Genomic DNA, 20,603 nt, shown 5'->3' on the forward strand with positions numbered 1-20,603 from the left:
GCATCCAGGAAGGCTTCACACTCAGTTCTGCAGGCTACAGGGAGCCACCGAAAGCTGGCAAGCAGCGGGGTGGCAAAAGGGGCTTGGGTACAGAGCGAGCAGCAGGGCAGCGAGCACCTCGCACAAGGCCAGGGAGAAGGGCAGCTGGGGCCTGCCTGGGCCCAGCCGCAGGAGGGAGAGGAGGCACACCGAGCCTCTGCAGTGCTCCCCATCGGGGCTGTGGAGTAGAGGCTGGGGAGGAGGTCTGGGCTGCAGCCGGGAGGCTGGGGAGGGGAGGGTGCCGCAGAAGGGGGCTTGCAGCCACCACCTCTCAGGGTGCTGACCTTCCCCCCGAGACAGACAGGGCTGGAGAACTGGAGACCGGTCACCAGGACAGGATGCTGGGGACAGGCTCTCACACTCAAACAGAGCACAAATTGGCACAGCTTTGGGGTTGGAAACTTGGGGTTATCTGTTAATCTAAAAAAATATTGATATACTTTTCCCTAAGCAATTTCCCTAAGTACTTTCTAGCACTATAGCCTTGTGAAACACCTGCACAGTCACACACACACACACACACACACACACATTGTTAACCATAGCATTTTTTTATACTGCAAAAGATATGTTTCTAGAAGGAAACAATCAAATATTCACCATTAGCAGATTGGTTACATAAATTATGCCTATAAAGCCATTGAAAAGAGTGAGGGGTCCGGGTCAGGCTTCTCGGATGTGAGCGTGCCACAAATCATCCCCCAGGCGGTTAGATGCAGATTCTGCCCGGGGCTCTGGGAGGGCCCATGATGCTGCGTTTCTATTAGGCCTCCAGGTGGCGCTGCGATCACGGAGGGGCCTTAACCCCGTGTCACCCCAGCCAAGGGAAACGGCAGCACCATGTACCCTGTTTTGGCAAAAAATCATCGCGGCACAGGTTAACATACATGCTAAATACGTGGAGGGACATGTAATTCTAGAGGGGAGGGCTCAAGGTGGGCTCCCTTGCATGCCACACAACTATAATAGTCCCATTTTTTATACAGTTCCATGTCTGAATTATGTTGGCATCAGAAAAACAGTATTTTCAAATAACCAATTATTAATTGGAACAAAAACAAAATTTGTGAACCTCAGTTAAGGAAGGACTGGAGATCTGTGTCCCCCAGAATTCATACACTGAGCTCTAGAAACCAGGGTGCTGGTCTTTGGAAGGGGCTCTTAGGTGCTTAAGTCGTGAGGTGGGGCCCCTGTGGCGGGAGCAGTGACCCCGTAAGGGACACCCCAGAGGTCCTGAGTCCCTTCTGACAAGTGGGATCGCAGCAAGCACACTGCCAACCCAGAAGAGTCCCTCATGGACCCAAAGCCGCCAGGCTCCTGAGCCGTGGGGATGACTGTGTCATTAGGCCCCCCAGTCCGTGCTGCTTGTCACAGGTGGAAAAGGACACCGAGAGAAAGGTCACACTTTACACTGTACGTCACAGTACTCTTCACACATCATGTACGCTCTCATTTGAAAGGCAGGGCCCCAGCCAGCCACTCTCTCTAGGCTGCGATCCAGCAGCCTTCTGTCTGCACCGCACCTGACCCACCTCGGTCAGGCCTGAGAGCCTGGCCACCTTCTCAAATGCACAGTGATTGAGGCCACCCCACAGCACTGCCATGACCCCCCCTCCACCTAAAACACTGCCGCAACGTCCCTTTGCTCCCCGAAGAGAACACACCACAGCACAGGCCGCCGGACCTTTCTCGCCGGCCCTGCCCGAGTCTCCAGCTCGCGTTTTGCGCATGCACCCACATGCTGATGCTCTGTCCCTGCCTCTTGCCAGAGTGCTCTGTGCATGCGTCAGGCCCCTGTCACTGGTGGGCTGTCTAGGTTTGCATTGCTTGTCTTGCAACCAGATGGTCAAATCTCCTACTTCCCCACCAGGGAACTTTCCCCAGAACCAGGGAAATAACAGGTCCTCGCCGCCTGCTGCCTGGATGTCTGGGTGCTGGGGCTACAGCCCTCTGAGGTTTGGAGATGCAGGGCTCCTCCAGGGGAGCAGCAGCCAGAGTAACTGCTGCAGGGCGTCCCTCACAGTAGGATCTTGGGGTTGAAAAATACCCCCAAGTTTGCCCATGTCAGTTCCTCAGAAGCTTGAGCAGTCCCAGCTTCTGAGCAAAGCAACCTCCACCCTGTGGCAGCCATGCTGCCATCAGCGGCCTGGATGCCAGGCCAGAGCTCAGAACGTGGGTAGATGCAGAGGACTCACCAGCACCAGCTGCTGCCAGACTTGCTGCGTTACTGAAGCATGAGCGAATGAACTTAATTCACCTGGTTCTTGTCCAATGAGGTAGTGACAAGGTTTCTGCTCTCTCTTCCCAGTTAGTACCAAAGAAATTATTGGCAAGAGAGAGGCATGGACCCCAGGGAGCAGTAGCAGAAACGAGACCCTGGAGAGAGGGACAAGGGCGTGCGGCCTGAGGGTGAGGACAGGAGGACCGCATTCTCTTCCCTGCTCTGACCTCTCCCTCGCATGGCCTTGCACACTCATCTTGCCCCATTGGGTGGAAATTGGCCACAACCCTCCAGGCAGGGCATGAGTGGATCAGCGCCCCAACCCTTGAATTGGGGCTACAGCTGGGAGATGCTTTCTGTCCTGACACTTCTCCCCAGGAATTTAGGAGGCAGTGGTCTGGGCAGGTGGGTGCAGCTGAGAGCTCTCCACACCGGAGCCTGTTCATCAGACACGGCTCATGTCTTCAGGCCTGGAAATACTCACCCCAGACAGAGCCTGATTCCCTAGGGAGACAAGCTGTAGATAAAGTGAAGGTTCCTGTGGCCGGGACTCTCACCTGGCCCTGGTCGGCTACCTCACTACACACGTGTGGGCAGTACGTTGTTATTGACTCTATATAAAGAGCTCCGCCCAGTGCTCTGGGTGACATGGTGGCATGGCTGCAAGGCTGCCAGAGAGCAGAGCAGAGCCTGCAGTGGTGGCAGCGCCGAGGACAGTGACTGAGATGGCTACAGGGGGCAGAGAGGCCCAGAGGCAGAGACCAGCTTGCTGCCTGCAGACTCGCTCTGATAGACAGGATTCTAGTGACTAACCTGCCACTGTGGAAATGAAGTTGGGTATAAACCCTTTCACCCCAAGAACGTTCTACTGTCATTTATTTGGTGACATTGAATCCATAGTGAACTTGCCCAGGGCTGAAACCCATTGGCAGGACACAAGCCCTCACAGGGAGGTATCTGAGTAGGACCACAGCCCTGAAATAAAGATGGCAAAGGGGCACACTAGCAGCCTTGGACACAGAATAAGGGGAGACAGTCCAGGAGCCTAGGGCCAGCCTGGCAGAGCCACTGAGGAGAATAAGAAGACCAGCAGAAGCTCTGATACAGAACAAAAGAAAGGAGTTATTTTTTAAAACCTGATTGATTTTTGAAACAGCCCTGTGGGGTAGGCACTAGCATGCTCCCATTTTGCAGATGGAGAAACAGACCCTTGGGAAGTCTGGGTAAAATTGCAATGTTTCCAGGATCTCTCACCTGGCCTTAGTGCATCTCCATATCAATAGGTGATACAAGGGGAGTAGAGAGCGAGTGGGCACCTGGACCCGAGAGGTATTTTTTGGGTCTTTTTGTAGCCGGATCATGAAAAACATGGGTAAGCAGAAGTAGATGACTGCTTATAAGCAATAAACAGGTTTCTCCCACTCTATTTCTCCCTCTGACTGATTTTGGCTTCAAAGGTTATTTGCCGCGAGCTAGGAACATATTCCCACACCCCCTCCCCCCAAAGTTACAGGAAGGTTGAACAAGGTCACACAGCTAGTAAGTGGCAAAGTCAGGATTTGAACCCAGTCCCAGAGTCCTGGCCACTGAACACTCTGAGTTTTGAACTTTTGTTCAGTTGTCAGTTTTGTCCTTTCTGAAGTTTTTCTCTTCTCTTCACCATTAAGCCATGAGTACTATCTGCTTTTACTTCCTGCCTTCCTAGCTGATGAAAGTTTCCTAGTACAAATTACCAAAAACTGGGCAGCCTAAAACAACAGAAATGGAGTTTCTCAGTCCTGAAGCTGGAAATCACTGTGGGGACAGGGCTGGTTCCTCTGGGCTCCATGGGGAATCTGCTCCAGGCCTCGGAGTTCCTCTGCTTGCAGACACATCCCCACCTCTGCCTCTGCCATCATATTGTCACATGGCCCCCTCCCTGTGTGCAAGTCCAGATTCTCCTCTTGCAATAACACCTGTTATTGAATTTAGGGCCCACCCCAATCCAGGAAAACCTCTTTTTAATTTACTTACATCTGCAAAGGTCTGTATTTTCAAATAAGGTCACATTCACAATTTCTGACAGACTGGATTTTGGGGGGGATGCTAACTCATCCCAGTAACATGTCTGTCAATAGAGGAATAAATTCATAGAACATTGTCTCTCCTGGGGGGGATTGTCCCCCGGGCACGTTCACTCTGGATTCAGTGAGACTGAATAACAATGGAACTTTGTGGGTAATAAGGTTTATAACAAGCTTTATTCTCAGGGTCGCAGACTGAGCACTGGAAGCACATCTGCCTCTGGAAAGTTTGCAATCCGTCTCTGTCTCTATGCAGTGCCTCTCTGCCTCTATGCAAACCCCCTACCCCGGCACTGGGTAGGGCTCCTTATACAGCAACACAGACAATTATGGCTCACTGCCAACAGGTGTGCTGGCGTATGCCTGTGAGCATTGCACATGCACAGTGAGCAAGTAGATTAGGGTCAGGTGAGGATCCTGGCTATGGTAACTTCCAATCTCCCTACAAACATCATCCCAGAAAACATTACCTAGTTTTCCTGTGGATATATACGCACACACGAAAACTCGAGCACGTCTGAAGATTCTCTCCGCAGCGATACATGCAGTTGATATATTCAGTTCCTCTGCGCATGCGTGAAGAGGCGCTATTCCCATAGTTTGTAAGTTCCATTTATTAAACAACGAGCGCTCGCCACCCTATTAAACGAGCGTGCGCGCGCCCGGCAGGCAGTTCCGTCTACCAAACGAACGCACGCGCGCCGGCCGCACGGTTTGCGTCCAGGACTCTGAGAGGAAGCACGTCTTCCTTCTGTGCGGTTCCCGGCACTGCCGCCCTCCCGTCAGCAGGGGACGCCGCACCGCCCGCCGCCAGCAGCTCTCCTCCCGGAAGTCTCGCCCCGGCCGGAAGTCAGGTGCTGGCGCGTCCGGGAAGATGGCGGCATCCACGAGCGGGGGAGCGTTGGGTCGGGGAGGCAGCTGGGGACGCGGGGCCCGCAGGCAGCGCGGGCGCGGGCCGGGGCCCCTGAAGCGGCTCAGGCTTGCGGTGGAGGAATTCCTGCAGGCCACATCCGAGGGCGAGAGCCCCGGCGGCCGCGCGGGGCCCCGGGAGGAGGGGCGCGGCCGCCCCGGCGCGAGGAGAAGCCGCAGGGAGCTGAGGAAGCAGAAGCGACAGCTGAGGAAGGCGCGCCGGCTGCAGAGGACCGCGGGCTCCGCGCAGGGCCCGGGCCCGGCCGGCGTCGGGACCGCGAGCGGCCCGCGCGCGGAGGAGCAGAGCGGCCAGCCGTCCCCGCGTCGGACCCCGCCGCAGCCCGAGGGGCCGCGGCCCTCTCACGCCGGGGCCCCGGCCGCCGGCTCCCGCGCCGCCCCGGCCAGGAGTCCCCCCGGGAAAACTGGGGCCGCCGCCGCCGCCGCCGCCGCCCGGAAACGCGCGCTGCTGGCGGCCAACGAGGAGGAGGACCGAGAGATCCGCAAGCTGGAGCGCTGCCTCGGCCTGAACCGGCGCAGAAGGAAGGGCGGCGGCAGCTCCGTGCCCCTCACCTTTGCCCGCGACGGGCTCGACTACATCCTGGGGGCCCTGGAGTCCGGGAGCAGCGGCTTGTGCGAAGGCAGCAGCGAGGAGGAGGGCGGCGCCGGGCCGACGCTCCCCGGAGGTGGCTTCGAGCGCGACGACGAGGACGAGGGAGACGAGCCGGAGGCGGAGGCGGGGAGGGAGGAAGCCGGGGGAGCGGCGGGGGGCGGGAGCGGCAAGAAGGTCCGTTTTGCGGCGGATGAGGACGGTGGAACTGCCTCGGAGGACGTGGACACGGCAGATCGGGTATGCGGAGCAAGCGGGGCTTCCCCGCAAACCCCGGCGGGACGGCCGGGCCCCGAGCCGCGGGTGCGGAGGTCGGGCTGGAGGGTCTGCCTGGTGTCCTAGTGCCCGCAGCGGAGCGGAAGGAGAAAGCACCTCCGGGCCTCTCCGCCCCCGGGGCTCCCGGGCTGTCCGCCGCTCCCTAGGTTGCTGACGGCCTCCGGCTCCCCGCCCGCCTTGTTTTGTGGGGCCTGTGCTGTGGCCCAAAGGGGTGCGACACCCCCGGCTCCCTAGGCCTTTTCCTTTTCCTGCCAGCCGCTCCTGGGCTTTCTGAAGCCTTTTCGAGTCTCAAATTCGAGCTAGTCTGCAGCCCCCCCTTGGCTGGCGTCCCCGCCGAGGGCCTGGTCCGCGGCGGCGGGGCCTTCGGGGGCGGCCCCCTGCCTGCCTGCCAAAGCGCGCGCTGGAAGGCGGCCGAAGGGAATTGCTCGTGTGTCCTCCTCCGCGTCGCGCTGTTTCAGCATTCTGTCTCCAACACATTATTCCTCTGCCTGGGAGGCCTGTCCCCGTTTTCTCACTGGCTGAATCTGGGTGCCAACATCTCTTAGAATCTTTTCCTCATCTTAGGTAAATGAACTGGCTCCGCTTCTGTCCCTGGTGCCTTGGTACCTGGCACCTTGTGAGCAGTCCCTAAGTGCTGTCAGTTCCTGTTAAAACTTCATTTTTTTTTCTATTTCTAAGTTTTCTTGCACAGCCTGTTGTCTAAATAACACGCAGTTATTAGTGAACTAATGGGTGTCTCTAGAGTAGCAGCTTCTATGTGCATAAATGTGCTTTTCCAAACTAAGTTTAAACTTCCTCACAAGGATCATGCCTTACAACTATTTGTCTCCTAAAGCCTCGTCACATAGGTGCCCAAGGAGTGCTGGTCAATGACAATGATTTGTAACCCTAATTGATAGTCTAGGAAAGTGAGCAGGAGACTGATTTTGATTTTATAATGTAAATTTAGATATATTTTGAACAAGGTTTGAAAATTACCTTAGAACATGTTTCTCCAAAACGAGTGGTATGTTTTATTTAGGTGTTTGTGTATAGCCGTGCTCACCATAAATTTAGCCCAGGCAAAAGTGTGGAACACAGGGCCTGGGAGCAGATACTGGAGGGGCACAGCCAGGTCTGAGGAAGCACAGAGGGGAAGCAAGATGCTGAACTGTACTGGTGTTCATGTAAGTGGCGACGTCCGGCAGAGCGGCATCTTGTCCAGGACTGCAGTAGGCACTCGGGGAAGAGCTGATGTTTATTAAGCAGCAGCAGTCAGTGGACACAGCTTGTACCAGTCTGGGGAACTGAACACCTAAATGTGAATACGGCAAGGGGAAAAGTGGGATTTGTTCAATGTAAGTTCTTTGTCATTCATTTTGGTGCTTTAAAGCAGAGTCTTTGTGAAAATGGTGAAAAGTACATCCCACCTCAAGTGAGGCAAGCTGAGGAGACGGTGGATATTCAGAAAAAGGAGCAACTAGAAAGGCTGAAGAAACATGTCAAAGGTCTAATTAACAGGTAACCTCGCTAAAGAGTCCATTTTCTAAAAATACAGAAACTCAGAAATTAAACCCTAAGTGGTGGGGTGGGGACTGTCACTGTGGACTGGCTCCCTTCTGTCCTTCCTCAGTGCAGCCAGACTCACACATTGAAAGGCAGGATGCCCGCCTTCCCCATTTGGGACTTTGAGTCCTTCAGAGTGTGAAAGCAGCACTGTGCCTGCGTGGCTGTGCCGAGGGGTCCCTAGACTGGGCTGGCATTCTGGTCAGTCCAGGAACAGTGTGGTTGGGACAGCTCTTACTCTGGCGGAGGGCCACACTCCGAGCAGGAGCTCGGCACTGCCCTGGCCCGCTGCTCTTGTCTGTGTGCATGCAGCCCTGGCAGTTTCTCACAGGAAGCTTCCAGCACCCACCCACCATCAAGACAGCTGCCCCAGCACCACTTGGCTTTCTGTGCCACCCCATTATGGCTATACCCACCTCCTCCCTGCCATGCTTTTCTAAAGTGCCTTTTTAACTTAAAAAAATATTCCATGAGGCATCCTGGAATTTTACCGAACATGCCACCTTATTGTTGAGGGTCAGCACAGGTGCTGTGTGTGACCTGTGTGCATAGACGCCCTTCCTGTCCCCATCCAGTACACTGAGCAGCCTTTCCCAGTGTCAGGGGCTAAAGATTTTTATGCCAGCATAAAAGTGGGAAAGTTGGAATTTTTCTCAGCACATACTGATGCGCTTAGGACGGTCCCTGCCTCTGCCTGGGGACACCAGGTCAGGTGCCACTGGAGTCCTCTTACAGTCGGAGTGATCTTAACGAGAGTCCTGTGTGTGCCTTACTGTGGCCACGTTTCAGCTGGACGGACAGCCGGGAGGTTACGTCAAGTTTCCAGAAGACTGGGTTCAGCACGGCACATGGAGTTAGCGCAGCAGGTTAAGAACTGTCGAGAGTCAGACGGGCACATGAAGTAGGGTGCACGGTAGTATTGATAACTTCTTTTCTTAACTGACTTAAAAACTTTTCCGACTTTGAAACATCACTGTGCCCTGTCTTTCCAATGGCCTGCAGGCTGAGTGAACCAAACATGGCCTCCATCAGTGGACAGCTGGAGGAGCTGTACATGGCCCACAGCAGGAAGGACATGAACGGCGTGCTGACCGACGTCCTCCTGAGTGCCTGTGCGCCGGGCACGGCCATGCCCAGCAGGTTGGTGATGGAGCACGTCCTCTTGGTCAGCATTCTTCACCACACAGTCGGCACTGAGGTAGGGCTCCCATCGCCCAGGCTGCTGGCAGTGCCCTCCTTTGGGCCAGAGGCCTGTTCGCACTCATACTGCTTCGTCCACATCGCGTTATCCTAGCCCACATTCAAGGTCCTTGAGTTCCGTCCATCCCAGTGTATCTTTACTGCCTGTGGGTTTATTTTCCTCTGGCTGAGGTCCTGGGCTTGCCTTCACTTTCTTTGTATTCCCCTTGACAGGGACTTAGTTCAGATGTTCAGAATACAGAGCTTTGTAGGGCCTTACTGCCCATGTTTTGCATTGGGTGAGAGATCATTTTTCCTAAGTAAGAAGGCCACCAGACTGGGGTAAACGATGCTGGCTGAGGAGACATGTGACAGGGCCTCGGCTTGGAGCCCCCTGAGCCCCCACAGGTAGGTCATGGACCTTCAGTGCCCGTGTGCCTGTGCAGTGGGGCCTTTGTCAGGGTTGAATTGGACAGCATCTGTAAAGTAGCAGCTCGATGCTGGGTGTCCGGTAGGAGCTGCTGAGCAAATGGTGTTCTCCACCCCACCCCCTCGTGTTCTCCGCCCTTGCTCAGTGATCCTCTGGTCAGCATTGAAGGCAAGTAGGGGTGGCTCTGGTTATGGTAGGAAAAGGCCCTCTCCCTCCACCTTCCAGCGGGTATTCCACTCTCTGGGTGTAGCGGATTCCAGGGCGTGGAAGGGATTGGGGTGGGGGTGGGGTAGTGGCTGATTCAGTGAATGAGGCTTGATCTCTCAGGTGATGGTCACATTCAGGAGAACGTGTGGGTCCTTCAGGTCCTTGTGGGGGTGGCAGCTTTCGGGTGGATTCAGTTTGCCTCCCGCTAACCTGGCTTCCAGAAACGGGCCTCAGCAGCGCAGCGTCGCGCAAGCCCAGCCCCTGGGCTGTTAGCACGTCTGGTCCTCACTGGCCCTGCAGGCCACGCGCTCAGCTTTGCTTCCCAGAGGCAGCAGAGCCCCCGGACAGCCAGGTGGTGTTCCCCAGCTCACAGGCTGTTAAAGTGCCCTGGGACTCGCCTTCAGCTCCAGAGCCCTCGGTTCCACTGCCTCGCTCTGCGCATCCATTTCCCTTTCCTGCTGTGTGCTCTTAGTCACAGTCTGAAAACCCACAGGAGCGCCAACACGCCTTCTCCTTCGGCTGTTTGAGTCCCTGCAGCGTGGGCGGGGAGGATGCTCTCCAGTCCGGAACACGGCTATGCCACGAACTGGCTGTTGCCGGGTGACCTCTGCTGCCGTGTCTTCCTCTGTGCAGTTGGGTTACTGTGTTCAGGAGCCTGGCCCATAGGAAGGGCTCATTAAAGGTTAACCTTCCACACGACACGGAGGGTGTTTTCAGGTCGAAGCTCTGCAAGTCCGCACTGGCCTTTCCTGCCTGCAGGCCTCATTGCTCTTGTCTAGAGAACCTTCCCAGCCACGGCTTCACATCTAGCAGAAGCCACATCATGGCTTTCAAAAACCCAAAAGGGGGTTTTGAAAGATGCAGACTGTAGGACCTGTAGGGACTGGGGCTTGGGGCAGAAGAGAGAAGCATAGGCCCTGAGTCTTCTGGGCAGTGCCACTGTCCTCTGCTCCGGCTGTGCTCATTTCCATGCAGAATGCTGTGAGCCACTCTTCATCACAGAGCGTAAGGGAGTCAGGACGCCGAGTGCAGTGCCATTTCAGGGCTCTCTGTGTGCCCAGGCCTCCTGGTCCTGCTGCTGTACTTTGTAATCGAATTGCTTTTAGCACAGACCGTATTTCATTGAGTTATAATAGAAGATATAGACCCTGACTCTCCATGATGTATCAGGAATTCACTGGACTTGAAAATACGAGATCACAGTGACTGGCCCAGGGCACGTCAGGGTGGTGCTTTAGCTGTGACATCCACTAGCACTCCTGCGAGGCAGTGAGCCCTCTGCCTCCATGGAACTCCTTTCAGCTCTGCTGAGAATGCCCCACAGGCTCTCCGTGGACGCAGAGGCATGTTACAGCGCTCCACGTGTCACTTACTGATGGGCCTCTGCATTATTCACAAATAAAAAGTGCAGTCTGTTCACATTTGTGTTAATTTCCCAAGGCAAAATTAGTATATATGGATAAGTAACTTCAGCAATAGGATGATAGTTTGTTCTGTTTTTAAATGTTACACTAACTTTTATTCTAAATGCATTGAATGGAAATCTAAAATTTTGACAGGTTTTAATGTAATAATTCTATTTGTGTGATTGAAAACATACTTTAATATTTTATGTCTGAATTTTTATTGATGTCTGCAAGAATTTATTTCTTTTTTAACTTAGATTTGCACACAATGTTAGTGGCCCTAACAGGAGAGTGTATTCTTCAGGTTTATCTTTGTGAATTGGGAATCTACAGGTTAAACTGATTTTTTCAGTCTTGGGTCCTACAAACTAGCAGTTGGGTGGGTGCAGGCCCTCAGAGCCTTAAGCTGATTCTGTCCAGCCTCACTAACCTGCTCTGCCCCAGGATCTCCTGTTCAGTCACCTCTCATCTCCCGTCACTGACCCCGCCTGCTAGTTCATGCCCAGTCTCTTTCCTGGGTCCATCATGGATGGCCATGTTGATTCAGATCATCATTTCTCCTCACTCCTGGCCGCCGCCACCATCCCTGCATCCGTCTTCTCCCTCTAGGCTCACTGAGCCTGGGCTGTGAGTGTGTTAGATAGAAGTACACTTTTGGAGCTAGAGATACGTTCTTAACATTTTTAACATTTTATTTGTCCAAGGACCGGATAGCTGATGACCCCAAATCGCCACCATGTTGATTTTAAGAACAAGAGGGCTCATGTAGGCGGGAGGCTTGAGCCCCATGGCAGGTGCTCCGTGGTCACCCACTGTTCAGTTTCCCTCAGGCACATTTGTACAGTCCTCGCCCAGTTGAAGTTCCCTACGTGTATATACTTCCTGTGTCCAAGTCACCAGCACCCACTTAGGGCTGCTGCCGGGGGAGGAAGGGCCGCTGGGATGGCTGGGCGGCGCGTCTGACATTGCCGATGTGCTCTGCTCACCTGGGCAGGTTGGAGCTCACTTCCTGGAGGCGGTGGTGAGGAGATTCGATGGTGTCTATCGGCTCGGGAGTGAAGGCAGAGAGAGTGAGAACCTGCTCGCCATCGTCGCCCACCTCTACAACTTCCACGTGGTGCAGTCGCTCCTTGTCTTTGACATTTTGAAAAAACTTCTTGGAACTTTCACAGAAAAAGATATTGAACTGATCCTGCTGATGCTGAAAAACGTGGGCTTTTTGTTGAGGAAAGATGATGCTTTGTCACTTAAGGAACTGATTGCTGAGACTCAGGCCAAGGCCAGCGGGGCAGGCAGCCGGTTCCAGGACCAGACCCGGGTATGTGTGCAGCTTCCTAGGCGCCTGATGCTCACACTGACCAGAACTTAAAAGCAAGGGTCTGGGTTGAATCCTGCATCTTGTTTCTGAACAGTGCCCATCATCTCCTGCCTTATCTGGTTTCGTGGCTTTGTCTTAGTATGGGAACAAAGAATCGATTTATTTAACACCCATTTTTAATCGTGGGGCTCTCAGGTGTCAGCCGGCTCGGCCTTGTGGCTCTGCCCCGAATGGTGACCCGCCCCCAGCCTCCCAAGCCTTGGTTCCCTCGCCAGGAGGCGGGGCTGAGAGGGGCTCAGGAGAGCCGAGAGGGGACGGCAGGGGGCGTGGCCGAGGACGGGAGACAAGTTCGTGTTCCTGTGGAGTGCCTGCGGGGGAGCAGGCTGGGACGGCAGCGGCTGGACCTGGGGCCTTGTAAACCCTCAGGAGGAGCTGGGGTCTTATTCTAGAGGGATGTGAAGGGCTCTGAGCATGTAAATGCTGCGACGTCTTCATGCTAGTGGTCACTTGCTACAGCGTGGGCAACGGAGGTGTCAGGGCTGGGAGAGGCTGCTGGGGCGCTGGGGTGGGTGTAAGTGCGGTAGCAGTGGGTGTGGATTTAGGGATTAAAAGTGACCAGACTTGATGTGGGTTCAGGGGCGGGGTGGATGTGTAGGAAAGGAGGCGCTGTGTGGCCCCGGGCTCCCAGCTTGGGCCATCAGGAGGAGACGGAAGCGGTGGGGAAGTCGCCCGTTTGAAAACCCTGCCGTGAGTGCCAGGCAGGCAGTGCCGAAGCGCAGCTCTGGGAGCCATGGGCGCGGGAGGAGTTGCTCGCGTACAGCAGGCAGCAGACCTGGCCTCCAGGTTCCCTGCCACCAGCATGGGGCTGTGTTGGGGGACAGAGAGAGAGCGTGAGGAAGGCTCTGGGAGCTGGGCCCCGAGCATCCCAAGGAAGGACTTGTCCCTTGTTCTAGGAGCAGAGGTCAAGTTTGAAACGAAGTGGGCAAGTCAGGAGGTAGTCCCCCGGTGGCCCAGGGCCAGAGCATCTGGGGGCTTGGGGAGTGGCTGGCTATAAGGGTTTGGAGTTTCCCCTGGGGTGGTGGAAATGCTCTGAAATTGATGGTGGCAGCGCCACGCGGCCCTGCATGCCGGTCATTCACTTTGAATGGTGAGTGTTGTGGCATGAATCACACCTCAGGACACGTTAGCCCCTGGGGAAATCTCAGAGGAGGGCATACAGTCAGAGGCGGTAGGGACTGGAGGAGAGGACAGTCTCTGGGTAGTGTTTCAAGTCCCCGTTGAGGTCAGTGATGGAGCCACATGATGACACCCTGCACCCCGGAGCCGCGTGTTCAGGTCTGTGGAGGCTCTGCTGAGGGCCAGCTCTGGCCCACCGTGGGCACCAGGCTGGTTTGTTGATTCCCAAGCTGAAGGGTGAGTCCTTTAGACTATTTGAAATGATGGCTGCTTCTCTGTTTTTATGCTAGATTCGGTTTATGCTGGAGACGATGCTGGCACTGAAGAACAACGACATGCGTAAGATTCCAGGCTATGACCCTGAACCTGTGGAGAAGCTGAGGAAATTGCAAAGAGCTCTGGTAAGCCACCTTCACTTACGTGTCTGGAGCGTTCTGGTCTACGTGAGCCCGTCCTGAAAACCAAGACGATGTCAGAGCTACAGGTGGGGTGCCGCCTCTGGTCACTAGGAACCCCGGGGTGGGGAAAGGAGCATCGGTCTCCGTGCCGATACCCTCGCCCGCGGCTGGGGGTTCCCTGTGAGCGGGCGCCCCCGCACGTAGCCCGCAGTGCTAGGCCCACCTCATGTTGGGAATGCAGTAGAACACTGGTCACTGAAGGAGGCCCGGGGCCTGGGTCCCACCAGACCATGTCGCTGCCGTGGCGGGGCCACAGCTGAAGCCCACCACCTCCCTGGCAGGGCGAGTCCCGCAGTCCATCTTTGGTGAGATCCGGAACCGTCGGCTCTGGCGAGTCCCAGGCCCCTCCTGGCCGCATTCTCACCGCCAGCCCCGGGGAGGACTCCTTGTGGCCTCTGATGTGAAGTTCCCCCCGGTGTGATGGCTTTCCAGAGGCAGCAGCATTGGGGTGATAGGCCCCCAAACCCCAGACACAAATGCCCAAACAGGCTCCTGTCCCCACCGTCATCAGGGACCCTCCTCCACCCCCATCTCTCACGCCTCGGAAATGCCATGCTGAGAAATGGGAAGAGCGCGGGGAGGGGGATGGGGGCAGGGTGTACAGCCCAGGCTGGGGGGATTTCATCTGCCCCTTTCTTTCCACCAGGTGCGCAACGCTGGCTCAGGTACAGAGACCCAGCTCCGTGTCTCGTGGGATGGAGTCCTGCATGCCGAGCAGACCGGGCGCTGGTGGATTGTGGGGTCAGCCTGGATTGGGGCCCCAATGATTGACAGCAGTCAGCAGAAGGCCCCACAGAAGCATCTTGCAGGGCCGGTATGAGAACCCTGCTCCCTGCTACCGTGTGTGTTCCCCGTGTCCCCCCACAGGTCTGCTCCACTTTCCCTGGGGTAGCCGCCTCTGCTCATCGGATGATCACTGAGATGTACATGCATGGGTTTGTTTGAAGACCTATAGAAATTGCTATTGCTTTGCACTGTAATTAAATTCATATTCTGTTGTTTCTTCTTAAAGTCCAAACACGTTATGTAATAGACTTAAAAGGTGATGGGAATGGGGCCCCAATGGAAACAGCACTTGGTGCAGCACCAGTTACAGAGACACAGGCACGTCTCCCAGGGAGGTGGCTTCTGACCCGTCAGCCTTAGATTTCAGAGAGTGAGAACTCTGCACTTTGTCACTTACTAACTGAAGTGCCCCTGTTACTCAGACTGCCATCCTCTTCCCTAACGTCCTCGTTCTGTCCTGGGGCCCACGTCACACTCTGTGGTCCTGGCTGTGTGGCCGTGGCCACCTCTCTGTATTGCCTCACTGTAGGCCGACAGATCGCATGGCTCTGACAAGTCTCCCGGATCAAGCAGGTCTCTCCTATGGCCTGCTTTGTCTCTTGCTATTTTTTCTCTTTGGGGTGGCCCAAGAATAAAGGCTTAGTAGTATATACACATTTATTTACATATAATTTACAATTATGGTCAAGCTACAAAATTATACACATTATTTTTTAGCAACTGCTGTGACTGCACTACTCCAAAGGAACAAATTTCCTTGAAACATATATGTGGTCTGTGATTGTCCTTCTTTTCAGGTTAGCACGAAGATACTAGAACTTGCCCGAAAGCAGAGAATGAACACCGACATCCGAAGAAACATATTTTGTACAATAATGACTAGTGAAGATTTTCTGGATGCATTTGAAAAGCTTCTGAAGTAAGCACTTGGGTGAACGCTGTGGCTGCTGTTCAGCCAGATGTGGAGGTGCTGCCTGGGAGTGGCTGGACTGGCCCTGCTGCCTGCACCCAGGCGGCCAGTGGGCAGCAGTCCTGCTGGTTGGCCATTAGTGCTTCCAGATGAGAGCATTTTAGGATTATTTTGGTCACAAGTATTAGATGACCAACTGAAGATCCTCTGTGGCCCTTGGTTGTCATAAATCTAAATCTTCCTATTGAAGTTGTCTAATTGTTTCTAAATACAAAACTTCCTAGTAGCGTTTCCACACTTAGTTGTAATACCATTTAAAAAGCCCCTGTGTGCGTTCAGAGCACCCCCAGCAAGTCTCATGAAATCTGTGCCCTTCATTTGCTTCGGTCGGAATGAAGTAGAGGGTCAGCGTCACAGGACCGCAGCGCCTGGCCAGGCCCAGCACTGTGCTGAAAGGCGTGGAAGTTTCAGAGCAGGTGAACCAGGGAAGCCAGTGGGGTGACAGGAGCCTGATGCCGCTGGCAAGCAGTTGAGCTGGTCGTGTTTCTTACCACTCGGGAACCAGTCACAGGCCTCTGGCTGACAGAGCTCAGACGGGGGTCCTGCCCACATTTGACCACGTTGTTGGAGACCCTGAGCCTTGGGAGGCTGGGGGCAGGGCCAAGCCCACAGCCCCTGACTTGCTGTCTCCACCTCCCCTCCTGGGGTCCCTTTTCACTGAACTACCAGACAGGAAGTACCCTCCTGAAAGACTCCTGCCTTAAAGCTGTTAAACTGGTAAATGGAAGGTTGCCTAGTCATCGCCATTCTTGTTCTGTAGGCTTGGCCTAAAGGATCAGCAGGAGAGAGAAATAGTTCATGTTCTTGTGGACTGCTGCCTTCAAGAGAAAACATACAACCCTTTCTATGCGTTCCTGGCTGGCAAGTTCTGTGACTATGAAAGGAGGTTTCAGGTAAGGGAACCTCCAGCCACCTCAGCCCCGCTCCTAGACATTCTGTCCACTGGGCCCAGCTGAAATGAGTGCCCATGTCCCAGCCCACCCAAGGGCCACGTGCACAGGGAGAGCAGCGGGTGACAGAGTGACAGGCCACGAGGTCTGCACATCACCCTGTCCCACCACACGAGGCGTCCCGGGACCCGGGAGTGGAGGAGGCCTCTGGCGTTTATGCTGCGCCGCCCTCCGTTTCTGCCGGCTTGGGGGTGCTGCAACGGGAAGGCACGATCAGGAAGGTGCTTCAAACCACTGCGTAAGAAAGGACAGGGTCGCTTTTGATGAAGGAGCTGTGTGTGTGAAGTAGTGTTTTGAACTACCGTGTATAGGAAAGTCTTGATTTTTACTATGTTACAAATAAGCAAATGAGAAAACTTACAGGTTATTCTAGTAATTTCCTGCATTTTAACTTTTCTTTTTAACTGTTAGATGACTTTCCAATTCAGCATATGGGACAAATTTCGGGACTTAGAAAATTTGCCAGCCACTACCTTCTCTAACTTGGTTCATCTGGTGGCACACTTGTTGAAGACAAAGTCGCTTCCGCTGTCCATTTTGAAGGTTTGTGTCACATGAGAGATCACCAGGGCAGCGAGGTAGCCCGGCGGCTGCTGCATGTGGTGCCCACAGTGTGTTTCCTATGGTCCTGGCCACCCGGAAGTGTCTCGTGGTCACAGCCACCAGCCACCTTGGCGCACAGCGCAGATCTTCCTCGTTGTTAAGGCACAGCTCCAGTTTTCTTACCTGTGTGAACTGTCTCAGAGTTTGGGGTTCACGTGCAGGTCCCAGTGACGACAACTATGATGGCCGCCAGCAAGTTAGGAAAAGGATAGGGAGACGTAGGCGCTGGGCTGGACTGTGGGTGGAGCCTTTGCCGCCTTTGCTGTGATAACGTTGCAGCAGCCCCCACCCCCTTGCCCGGCGCATTTCCCATCACTTCAGAGCTGGTGAGCTGCAAATGCCCTGATGATGCAGACACAGGGGACGAAGCCCAGACATGGGAGCTGGGCCACCAGGCTGCCAAGGGCCTGGGCAGTGGGACCCCTGGGGGCTGGGAGTCCTAAACTCTGGCCCGAGGGCCAGAGAGAACATTCAGGGCCTGGACTTAATGCCCTTCCTCCTGAGCCACAGGATGGACCGCAGCTGTGCTTTCCTGTCTGGGCTTAGGACCCACTCACCAGTGCGCTGACACGGAGGCGACTGGGGTCGTGCTGGGCTTTGCCCGCACTGAATATGAGGGCTCGGCCCGTACACAGCCCACAGCCATGGAGGGTCTGCCTCCTTGAGGTGGACTGGATCTGGCCCCAGTTCACTTGAGCTTTGAGCGCAGGGCTGAGCAGGACACAGTGCCTCTAAGTGTTTTTAATCTCTGTCTGCACAGTATTATGTATACTGTCACCAAACCCTTAATAGCCTGTTACAGTTCTTTTTGTTATTATAGTGTAAACTGGAAATGTATCCATGTTGACATCCGTAATTCTGCTTCCAGATTTTATTACTGCTGTGTAGTATTCCACCATATATGCATCCTGTAATAGATGTATTTTTTCTAGTGAATTTATGTGCGTGGGGTAGTCCCTCCTAAATCTCAATTCTATATGTATATATTTACATATATATGGGTTTAATTAAGCATTAAAGCATGGAGATAATATATATTTCAATAAATTAAATTCCTGATTCATAAGGCATGCTCCCTGTTAACTTTAGAAATAAAGCCCAGTTATTTGGCCAGTAAAAGTGGGTGACTCGGGAAGAGCAGAGAGTTGCAGTCTGGATGTGCAAGCAGGTGAAGCCACAGGTGGTGCAGCCAAGAAAGGGGGCAGGAGGGGGGCCGGGAGGGGCTCTTGTAAAGAAAGTCCCCTGGAGAAAACTGGGCCCCACTGGGGTGGATTCCTGGTAGGAAGTGCCATGGGCCTCTTCCCCAGTGGGGCCTGTCCTTGGGGACCATGCCTACTGAGGATTCTCCTGGGGTCTGCAGTTGATACTTCCTGGGACCTGCGTGGGGGGTGGGTACAGCTCCGCTTCAGGGGCCCCTTCTTGATTTTTACAGCCCCATAAACGTTACTTAGCTCTGCAGAGTTACTCTTAGCAGTGGTGTGCAGACCTCTGCCAGCAGCGTCTAAGAGGTCCCGTGGCCCCATGTCCTGGCCAACAGCTGTTTATTTTATAAAACTGGAAATAGCCTTACTTAAAGGTGGGGGGAGGTGTGTGTGATTTTTTTTTTTAACTCTAATTTAACTATACTCAGAAATCATTGAAAAAGTTGGCTAAATCAGTGTAATCTTATTTTTCTATCCTGACTGCCAGGTGGTTGAATTCAGTGAGTTGGACAAGCTCAGAGTCCACTTCCTACGAGAAGTGTTATATATACTGTTAATGGAGACAGAAGTTGAAGACCTTGGTTTAATATTTGCAAGGTATGTTCCCAGCTTGTGATAAAACATGGAAAAGAGATGAAGAAAAAATTCCACTTACATTGATTTATAAAAGCAAAGTTGTATTTATGTGTAGCTTTAATAAGTCATTTTCAGTTTTAATTTTAGGCTAATGCACATTACACTTGGGGGACATGAAACTTGCCTAAAGGCAAACTAATAATAATGATATCCCACAAATAGAATATGCTGTTTTTAAGTTCTAAACTGAGAATTCTGTTTTTAAAGGAGACTAGGTTATGTCTCCCTGTTGGAGGTTCCAAGAACAGGTCTGGGAGAGGCCAGCTCATTGCTGATAACGCTTTGTATGATTCTTCCCAGGGTGTCCGACAACCCAAAGCTGGGCATGTTGCGGGAAGGTCTGAAGCTTTTCATCAGCCACTTCTTGGTAAAGGGCGTGCAGGCCCACCGGGGCGCCGAGGAAGCCGGCGTGCTGAGAGAGCGAGCCGACCTCACCGCCAAGTTCCTGCAGGGCAAGGCCGCCCTCAGAATGTAGTCTGGAGACGGAGAGAAGGGGTGGCCCTCACCTGTACCATGTCCTCTCTAAACTCCCAAGGGCTCGCCTGCTGACCGCAGAACTTGGTGGGGCTACATCAGTCTGTTGTATTTAAAATATTAAGATGATTTTTTTATCCAAGGACATAATTATGTTTCTGTTTTAAACCACTTAAAAATAGCTGTATATATAGGAGGTGGGGGAGAGGAGGCGGGGGTGGGAGGGAGGGGCGGGCACTGGGCAGAGCTCTTTCATGACAGCATGGCCATTGAGTGACAGTGAGTGTCTTAGTGTTTTAATAGGCAGAATGGGCCACCAGAAAGGCGAGGGTATCATAATGACGTGTTTTTATCCTTTTTATATATTGGATGTAAGTTCAAAATCCATCAATTAAATGTATCTGATGTTTAATTCACTATTTCAAGTATTTGGAATGCAGGTGTTTGGAAAAGTCCGCAATTGACTTTGGCCTCACAAATATCAGTTCATTAGGTGTGAGAGTTTTTTGTCTTTATTCATCTACAACTGGCATGGTGAAGGACTTTCCTTCCCACGTGTGTCTGTGGGTCATACGCACCAGGTCCAGGTTGTAAAGCGCTTTGCTGAACAACTTTGAGTCACCAAGTGGATCCGAACCCTAACTAGGTGCCGCTCGCTGAGCTGGACTCTGGGAGGTGCTTCTCTGGTGAGAGACCCCCACTTACTAAGTACAGTAAACCCTGAATCTGTGAGAAAGTAAAAATGGCCTCATACACCTCCATCTGCCATAGAGTCACAAACACCTGTGGTTTTTCCAGCCCTTAGAATTTGCTTCTGCCAACATTATCTAAATGTCACCTTCAGTTGTTGAAAAAAGTCACCAAGATGTGAGTAGAGAATAGCGTTCATGCCACGTACACACAACGGTCTGCTGTCCTTCAGAGCAGCCACTTTGGGAGGCTGACTGATCCGAGCAAGGGGACTCCTGTGCAGGTAGCGGCAAATGAGAGCCTCCAGCAATTTGTTTAGAAATCACCGTGTGAAGTCGTAATGGCTCCATATTTATCCTGACGCTAAGGGTTCCGGTTTTGAAATGTGGAAAGAACATGAAGAATCTTCAGTGCTGCGATTAGCTGCAGAACAACCCACAGTCCCACATCTGGGAGCC

The 20,603-nt window shown here is 53.6% G+C and overlaps 1 protein-coding gene across 5 annotated transcripts; it reads left to right on the forward strand.

Moving 5' to 3' along the window:
• The first annotated feature begins 4,844 nt into the window (after positions 1-4,844).
• On the forward strand, positions 4,845-19,661 carry NOM1 (nucleolar protein with MIF4G domain 1). Of its 5 annotated transcripts, none has more exons than XM_036899575.2 (11): positions 4,861-6,079; positions 7,488-7,615; positions 8,663-8,858; positions 11,877-12,200; positions 13,667-13,777; positions 14,481-14,648; positions 15,418-15,539; positions 16,351-16,483; positions 16,952-17,083; positions 18,833-18,942; positions 19,189-19,661. In XM_036899575.2, the coding sequence occupies exons 1-11, from the start codon at positions 5,198-5,200 to the stop codon at positions 19,454-19,456; spliced, it is 2,574 nt and encodes an 857-aa protein (XP_036755470.2). In that variant the 5' UTR covers positions 4,861-5,197; the 3' UTR covers positions 19,457-19,661. The 5 variants fall into 5 exon arrangements, with proteins under 5 accessions (XP_036755474.2, XP_036755470.2, XP_036755471.2 ...); XM_036899576.2 differs by having other exon boundaries at positions 4,865-6,079; positions 7,491-7,615; XM_036899577.2 differs by having other exon boundaries at positions 4,874-6,079; positions 19,282-19,661.
• Positions 19,662-20,603: the final 942 nt, after the last annotated feature.

The sequence above is a fragment of the Manis pentadactyla genome, chromosome 7, assembly GCF_030020395.1.
Source record: "Manis pentadactyla isolate mManPen7 chromosome 7, mManPen7.hap1, whole genome shotgun sequence".
Classification (NCBI taxonomy): domain Eukaryota; kingdom Metazoa; phylum Chordata; class Mammalia; order Pholidota; family Manidae; genus Manis; species Manis pentadactyla.